At 41.0% G+C, this 8,848-nt stretch overlaps 1 protein-coding gene across 1 annotated transcript in view; it reads right to left on the bottom strand.

Moving 5' to 3' along the window:
- Positions 1 to 7,625: 7,625 nt before the first annotated feature.
- kcnk3b (potassium channel, subfamily K, member 3b) overlaps positions 7,626 to 8,848 on the bottom strand; it is a 6,116-nt gene continuing 4,893 nt past the window's right edge. The window contains exon 2 of the mRNA XM_008298277.1: positions 7,626 to 8,829. Within this exon, the coding sequence (XP_008296499.1) occupies positions 7,955 to 8,829 (875 nt within the window). The 3' untranslated portion in view covers positions 7,626 to 7,954. The remainder of the gene's footprint in view (positions 8,830 to 8,848) is intronic.

Raw genomic sequence — 8,848 nt, 5'->3', positions numbered from 1 at the left:
CAAACAGGAAAATGGAGCATGAGTTGGACCAATGAATTGGTGCAGCATGAGTGCTTAGGTGGGCGTTGTACCAAACTGTTGTGGCGAAGAGGGAGTTTAACTGGAAGCTACCAATTGGTCCTCATTCCAACTCTTAACTATGGTCATGAGCTCTGGGTAGTAACTGAAAGATACAAGCAGCCAAAATCAGTTTCCTCTGTATGGCGTCAGGACTCAGCTTTAGAGAAAGGGCGAGGAGCTCCAAAGGGAACTTGAAGTTTTGCCAAAGCTGCGCCCAACTGAAAGGAGACCCCGGGGTCGACTCAGAACTCACTGGAGGGATTATATATATATCTAATGTGGCCTTGGATGCCTCAGGAGAAAGTGGAAAACACTGCTTGTGAGAAGAACGTCAGGAATGTCCCGGTTAGTCTGCGGCCACTGTGACCTGACAGTGGATAAGCAGCAGAAAACAGATGGATGGAACTTGTAATGTGGGATTAATTGTCAAGAAAATACATTCCTTTGAGCTCAGCTGTATCTCAGGGAAAAACTATTATTTATTTCACATTATAACCATTGCATTTTTGCATGTGACCAAAACACACTCGTAATAGCGTAATCGTAATCACACTGTTTTCTTGGGCAACATGGAAAACTTCCAGGAGGTGTATTATTTTAATATTATCGACCTACAAAATGTCATAAACTCCCCCTAATATTAGTCCAAACATCAACACTTTCCCCTTAAGCAGTATTTGCTGACTGAACATGATGTGTTTCTGTTATTTTGTCCACCCCCCAGCTCACTGCGCCACCTGATAATGAGTTAGATGTAACACATATACGTGGCATAACGATACAGCGCCATACTTTGGATCGTGACTAACCTGCTGTAGGTTGTCCGGAACTGGACGTCAGTCAGAATTCCCAGGGGGACACCATCTGGACCCGACGGCCATTTCTATACATTCAGCAGGCTTTTCTCACACAGCACATGTTGATAAACAGCATGGAGACGGCGAAATCACATGACTACAGCTTATATCTCAGTATTTATTTATTAAATACACTCTATGAATAATAATTAATGTGAGGGGAGGATTCTGGGATCAGGGCGTCCAGAAAAACAACTCAAAAACAGTCATTTATCGGACAAAAATCATGTTTTTAATGTTTTTTTTATGGACATTCTTTTCCATAATTGAGTAAAATAGCACAATATTGTAATTTGATGTGATGTTTAGGAATTATGTTGCCAAACAAATTGATATCTCAGCTGCTCACACAACCCCGATTAGGTTATGATAAAAACAACTGATATTTTCAAGTACTCTTTGCATGTTCAAGTACTTATTGTCCCTCCATCTTCTTTAAAAATGTTCCTTTGTCCAGAAAGAAACAGTGAAACTTGCCAACACTAGTGCAACATGATGTACTAATAAACTAATACAGTACTTGCATAAAATGTACAACAGGCTGTAGTTTTCTGTGTCAAGGCGTCACAATTATCAGTTTTCTTTAACAAACGTGTGCAAATTATGTATTTCCATCCGTCACAACAGGTCCACGAGAGACGTTTCTGAACAGACACCAAACCAAGATGGGCTGAACCTGTTTTTATGTGTCATATGGGCACAATTTTACCCCCACCCCACAAGAAAAACAATAAATAAAAAAAATAAAAAATCCAACAACAGATATTTAATCATATCATCTATCTGATTTTTTTCAGGAGTGACACTTAAATAAAAAATCTTGCATTTCATCGTCCACTTCTCATGACTCATGCATTTGTGACTCAGTTGGTGAATCCTACATTTCTCAGAATGCTGTTCAGCAACCCATGGACAACAGGCTGCCCTTGATGGGGATAAAATGGTGTCTTCTAGTCAAGAAGACGTTAGATATACGTCTGCAACAAGCGGCCAATTCATCAACAAGCTGATCGACAGAAAGTTAACCAGCCACAGTTTGGATAATCAGTTAATCCTTTTGGTTTATGTTTACTGGTTTCAGCTTCTCCAAGGTGCATATTTCAATAGTAGTGCAGTGTTCCATTTATGCCAGATGTCTGCGACAAGTTGGAAAACCAAAATGGACACCAACGGACAAAAAGATCCATAGCAGGTAATGACAATGCCGAAAACAGAGTAGCAACATGTCCACTGACTGATTTAATGGCACATAAATAAGACAGAAGTGCAAATAAACAATACATAACTGCAGTTTTTTTCTGCAGTTGTTGTGCTGAGCATCTTTGATTTTGAGGTCAGGGTTTGTGATTTAAGTATCTCAGGATCTTGTTCAGCAGTGACGGAAAAATGAGACGAGCAGATGGGTTGGTGCAACGTACCGGAGATCTTGATTTACCAGCTGATCTACGTTCCACCTATGGTCATGAGTTCTGGGAAGTAAACAACAGAATAAGTCTAAATGAATTTCCTCCGTAGGGGTGGCTGGGCTCAGTCTTAGAGTTAGGGTGAGGAGGTCAGCCGACCGGAGGGGCCTCGGAGTGGAGTCGCTGCTCCTCAGAGTCTGAAAAAGCCAACTGAGGTGATCCGGGCATCTGATCAGGATGCTCCCTGGGCGACTTCACTTGGAGGTTTTCCAGGTAACTAGGAGGAGACCCCACCGTAGACCCAGACCTCACTGGAGGAATTACATATGCCATCTGGCTTCAGAGGCTGTGGGATCCCCCATGAGAAACTGGAAAGCATTGCTGGTTAGAAGGACATCTGAAACACCCTGTTTTGCCGGCTGCCACCACAACCCTACACTGAAAAGGCGGAAGAACATGAATGGATGGATGGTTTGTGTCATTCTTCCAACATTCCCAGTCAGACGTCAGACTGCAGAGGGCATTCCAGTTGAAATGTCCGACCGTGAACTGAGAAACTCCCAGTTCAAATGGAACACACCTTCAATTCTGTGGTTTTCTGCTGCTGACTTGAGTTAAACAAACTCAAAAACTGGGTTGTCAGAAAAATACAATTTTATAATTTTTCACCATTTTTCCTGGATATTTCAGAACAAACATTGAGGAAGATATTTGGACGATAAATCAATGCTAAAATAATTTTAAGTTGCAGTCTTAGTTGTTTATATACATTATTTTCTGAGACACTGTTGGTGTAGTCTGACTCTCAAGATGTAGACTAAGGGCATAAGTCCACCATTTCCTGCAGATTTTCAGCTATTTGCCTGTTAGTATTTTCAAAATCCCCTTAACTATGAGGAACAACAACTCCTAAGCAGCAATGTAAAACTGGAAAGTGTAGGTTCTGTAGAAGATTTGGCTCATGCAATAAGGCAGGTCTGCTTGTGTTTTTTTGTTTTTCGGCAAATTAAGCATTTTAATGACAATGCCACCTCCGTGCATGCAAATATTCCACCAAAACAATTCCTCCATCACTGTTTTCCAGAAGCACCGTCGCTGCATGCTGGGTTCAGTACTCCTAAGGATGATTTTAATTGGTTTAAAGAAAAACAAACAAGCCAGAGTTGTTGTTGTTTTGTTTTTTCCCCACCACATGAATGAATGGCCTGCACTGTGAAACTACTGTTGGTGTAACTCTCTGTAACTGATGTACGTGTTAAACTGTTGTTTCAAAATGAATTCCCTGTAGGGTTTGTAAGTAAATCACATATCTTTAGAGGTTAAAACTCTGTTGTAGCTGCTGGAAATAATCCGAACGTGACGTCACGTCATGTCGCCCACGGATAAAATGCATCACAAGTGTCAAAACAGGCCGAAATACACATGAAATACTCGCTGAGGGTGGATTTTTCCTTCTCCGTCAATCACCCAGACTCAGCCTTTTGTGACATAAACGTCTGAGATTGACAACCGGCTCATTATCCATTGTACCAACGCGGTAACCTCCCTCCCATCTGTCACTCCGAGCTGCACCCAAAATAGTTAGCATGTACCGTTTGATCCATATGTGATTTGGAAAGCTCTGCACGCTTCGTCTCTGAATGGCTGCAATGTTTTGTTTGATGAGTCAGTGAGTTCTGTGGAGCCTCGGAGTCCATTTGGTCAAAACTAGCAGAGCGGAGAGAGAAAAAGGTGGATCCACAGCCCGAACATGAGCATTCGAAAGAAAACCACGATCCACGTTTAAGGTTCTGAGGTTGGGGAGGTGACAGGCTTTTTTAAATGGTCGACTAACAGTCAGGAAAACTGAGAATTTGACAAGAAGATTGATATTACTCACATATCAGTGTATTAAGTGTGGAGCTGCAGTCAGAGACAGGTGAGCTTAGCATCTACAGCTCACTAATGAACTCATCTAATCATGAATATACACAAAAAACGAAGTCTAAAACATAGAAGTAGTGGTTTTAGATGGAGCCACCGACCGGAACTATCTCTTGATGAACATTTTATCCACCCACAACTTTAAAACTACTCCAAACCTGCCCAAGAATCAAGAGCCTTCACACCTCAGTCTGCTTCAGCATCTTTGGGACAAACAACCTTAGTTCTCTGTAATGTTGCACTAAATCTCTGGTTTACTTATAAATCGGTCTTTTACACAAATCTGCAGTAGTGTAACTTTCATTTTCCTTCATAACCAGTGAGTTTTGTTTTGTTTATTAGCTGAGTAAACACCAGAGTCAAATCCCTTGGATGTGTTCACGTATTTGGCGAATAAAGCTGATTCTGATGTTATGACTGATTAGTGTATAATTACAAGACACTGACCCCTAACTCCCAGAAAACCTGTACCTTTAAATGTAGCTTAAAGCAGTAGTTGGTCAATTTGGAAAAGGGACATTTTTGCTTTAATGCCACCAGTTTGATGAGAAGATCAATGCCATTTTATGTCTAACCAGCAGCGTCGCACGAGGAGTAAACACAGGTAGAAACTCCAGCTGCAGCAATAAATCAATTACTTATCAGCTAATATTTAAACTGTCGACTACTTCTGTACTCGATTAATCAGTTTGAGTAATTATTTAAGAAAAAAATTTAAATTCTCTGACTCCAGCTTCTAAAATGTGATTATTTTCAATTTTTTTTTCCTTCTTTATGACAATAAATTGAACATATTTGGGTTGTGGACAAAACAAGACATTGAAGGACGTCATATTGAAATTTGGGAAACACCAATTAACTTTTTTTCACCGTTTTCTGACATTTTCTGGACAATTTTTTGACTATTTTTGTAATCAGTGAAACAGTTTCAGTAATTATATCAGGAAAACACTTTCAATGTTTCTTTCCTCCTCTATGACAATAAACTAAATATCTTTGTGCTGCAAATAAACAAGTCATTTAAAAACGTCGTGTTGGGCTTTGGGGAAACACTGACCGACATTGTTCACCATTTTCTGACATTAAACAGAACAAACAATTAATCTGCTATTTGAGAAAATAGTAGATTAATCGACAGTGACAACAAATATTAGTTGCAGCCCTGGTTACATGCTTTTTAATGTGTAGTTTAGAATTTTAAAAAGATCTTCTACATATAACTGATAAAATAATTACAAAAAATAAGCTGCATTACAGTGAAGCTAAATAAGAGTTGAGGTATCACCCCCCCCTTAAAGCAAAAAAAAAAGCTAAATAAATTTAGCATTTTTAATGATAACTAAAAAAACCTGAACGGTTTAAATGTGTTCACAAGCCAGCTGTGTGTGATTGAGACCTCTGGATGGTTTCTAAAGTCCAACAGGGCTCCAAACCACAGAACACGTTAATACAACCTCCAACTCTGTATGTTTTGGTTTTTGTGCAAAAAAACCAATGAAGAGACTCGGAGGGGAAAAAATAGAAATCTAAAAACGACAAGACTGCAGGAGCATCAGGCTGTTGTTTGTCAGGAGCCGGTTACAGAACATACAGTAACTCCCTGTAAATCCATGAAACAACACTGCCATGTGCTCTGACTGGGAAGCTACCGCTAGCAGCTGTTAGCTTAGCTTAGCATAAAGGCTAGAAACAGAGAGAAACAGCCAATCTGGCTCCATGTACAGGTAACGAAATATTCCCACAGATGGGATTTATGAAATTGTGATGAGCGTTTCTGGCAGCTTCTGCAGGTTTACAGACCAAATAATTATTGAATTCAATTAGAAAATAATCTGCAGATTAATCAATGGTTTATGGTGAACGGGTACATTTTTTTCCCCTGTAATTTTACAAGATATTATCTGTACGTCAACAGAACAAGAAAAATCTGCAATTTTTTTCAATTATTTTTGCTATTTCTCAATCATTAATATACATCATTTTCCTTTTAAAAATAAAAAATATGAATGTATAAGTATTGTAATATAATTGTTTTTGCAAATTTGATATCTTTTGGACAGTTTTCTTCTTTTGTTGTTGTTTTTTCCTGTAAATGTAAAAGATATTATCTGTACTTTAACAAAACAAGAAAAATCTGTAAAATAACATATATCTATATCTTTTAAACCATTTTAAATTCATTAACATACATGGTTTCACACTTTTAAATAACGGAAAATATCTGTAAAATAATGGCATTTTTTTGCTGTGTGTTACAGTAAAATGGTGCAATGTTAGTGCAAACGTAAAAGATCAAATTGCAGTTTGTAAAAATACAGATTTTTAGATGCTTACAGGTTTTTTTTAAAATTTATTATACAATTAATATGTAAGATATTATTTTTTTCTTCTGTGATTTTTTTGAGCTATTATCTGTAATTTAACAAAACTGTAAAATAAAAGATCAACTTAACGTACATACGGTTTTGTTTTTTTCAAATAATCTCAACTAGATGTAAATTAATAACTTTTTTTTGCTGAGATAAATGCGATAAAAATACTGTAGTTTTTTGGTCAAAGCTGTAAAAGTACAAACTGTCATTTAGGTTCCCCCCCCCTTTTTTTTTTAACAACTAACTTGTAAATTCTATCTGTAATTTAACCACATAGGGGGGGAAAATGTTAATTGACAATAAAAAAAACTTGCTAAAAAGGTCTTTTACAGTGCAGCCTTGAATTAATCTTCTCTTCTAACTCGTGGCAAGGAAGCTTTTGTGTAAATCCCCCAAATCTTGGACTTTTCCTTTAACTGTGCAACACCAGAAACTTCATAGTCGAACCCAAAGAGGCAACCGGGTTCTGAAACTAACCCGCCATCAGCTCCAGGGCTGGACAGATGAACAGAAACATCTTACGTCACCGTGACCCTGCAGTACATCTGAAGGTGGTGAAGCTCTTTGTGTTCTCAGCGAGTTTGTCAGAGTCGTTGATTTGGTCGTTTGCACAACAAACTCTGGTGAGTGTCCACTTGAGATTACCGTTTGCAAAATGCTGGTTTACCATGTTTGGGATATGTCATCGTGATTTTACTGAACTTCTCCACTTGTCACGTTACATAATTCCGTTGTGTTTGTGACTGATGCACCAGAGATTTTGGGCAGAGAGCACTGAACGCGACAATAACAGGGGCAGCTGCACATGTGAGTCATGTGAAGTAGTGCGTCAGCTGCACTGAAGTTTGGACGAGCACGATTTGTTAGATAAGTTTTTGAGGGTAACATAAGGCGACTTACATGAGGCCAGTTGCAAATACTATGATCCAGACGTGTGAGTTTAAGGAATAAACCCTGAGTGGAATCAGCACCTCTGAGATTATGAACTAAGAACTGGAATTGACTGCAGGTTTCAGTTGTTTTTCTTGATATTTTACTGTGTAGCTCCTCAGGTGACTTCCTGTGTGACGCCTCAGAGCAGACAGAAGAATAAAGTAAAAACATCTTATCTCTCTCAAACACACATATCCAAGTAAGATTACAGTTTACAGTACTGCATGTGCTTTTTTTCTCCCTTTTTTTGCGCATTATCGCCTACCGTTGGATTACTGGGATTTGTAGCACCACAAACATCTACTTGCAGTCGTGTCTTTGCCGAGACGACTGCCAAGTATCTGTTGTCCACTTGGCAGTTTAGACGTCTGAAGTGCGCTGAGCTGAAAAAAAAAAAAAAAAAAGGCTAGACGGAGCTGCGTCTCTTAAACAAGCTGAACGGGGAGAGGATGTGGAGGCCCGTCGTTATGGAGCTGATGCTCGTGCACTGCCGCGGACTGCAAACGCAGCCGCTCGACCCGGGCTCCATGTAGTGAGGACTGTTCTGCTGCAGGTAGGCATCGGAGAACGTCAGCTCCTGAGGGATCATGGTGGAGCCCTGCAGCTTCTCCTTGCTGCGGTACCACAAGCAAGAGCATATTGTCTGGAAGTGCAGCACCTCAGTGTAGACGCCTTTCAGATCTTTAGGTTTGGTCGAGTCGTCCACTATGGGCGTGGAGGAGGTTGAGACCGGTAAGAGGCGAGCCACCTCTCCTCTGGGCTTCCCGGCCGACAGCAGGGCCTTCTGCTTGGCGTCCCGGCGCTCGTCCTCGGCGTTCATGGTCAGGAAGCGAAGCACCACCAGGTTGAGGAAGGCCCCGATCACCGTCAGGCCCATGAGGATGTAGACGAAGCAGAAAGCCACGTAGCGAGGGTCGTTCTGCAGGGCGTCGTCCCTCTGCAGCGCCACGTAGTCGCCGAAGCCGATGGTGGTGAGCGTGATGAAGCAGTAGTAGAAGGCGTGCAGGAAGCTCCAGCCCTCGCAGTGGGAGAAGGCCACGGCCCCCACGCACAGGGTGCTGAGGCAGGAGAAGAAGCCCACCGTCACCATGTTGGCCATGGACACCTCGGTGTGACGCATCCCCAGGCACTTCTTGGCTTGGTGCAGCAGGTATCTGACGAAGGTGTTGATCCGCTCGCCCAGGCTCTGGAACATGACCAGGGTGAGCGGGATCCCCAGGAGGGCGTAGAACATGCAGAACACTTTCCCTGAGTCGGTGCTCGGCGCCGCATGGCCGTAACCTGACGGATAAGATAAGAT

This window comes from Stegastes partitus, unplaced genomic scaffold (assembly GCF_000690725.1).
Source record: "Stegastes partitus isolate 25-593 unplaced genomic scaffold, Stegastes_partitus-1.0.2 Scaffold1301, whole genome shotgun sequence".
Classification (NCBI taxonomy): domain Eukaryota; kingdom Metazoa; phylum Chordata; class Actinopteri; family Pomacentridae; genus Stegastes; species Stegastes partitus.
The sequence above is the reverse complement of the archived record's forward strand: the minus strand, read 5'-3'. Positions and strand labels throughout refer to the sequence as shown.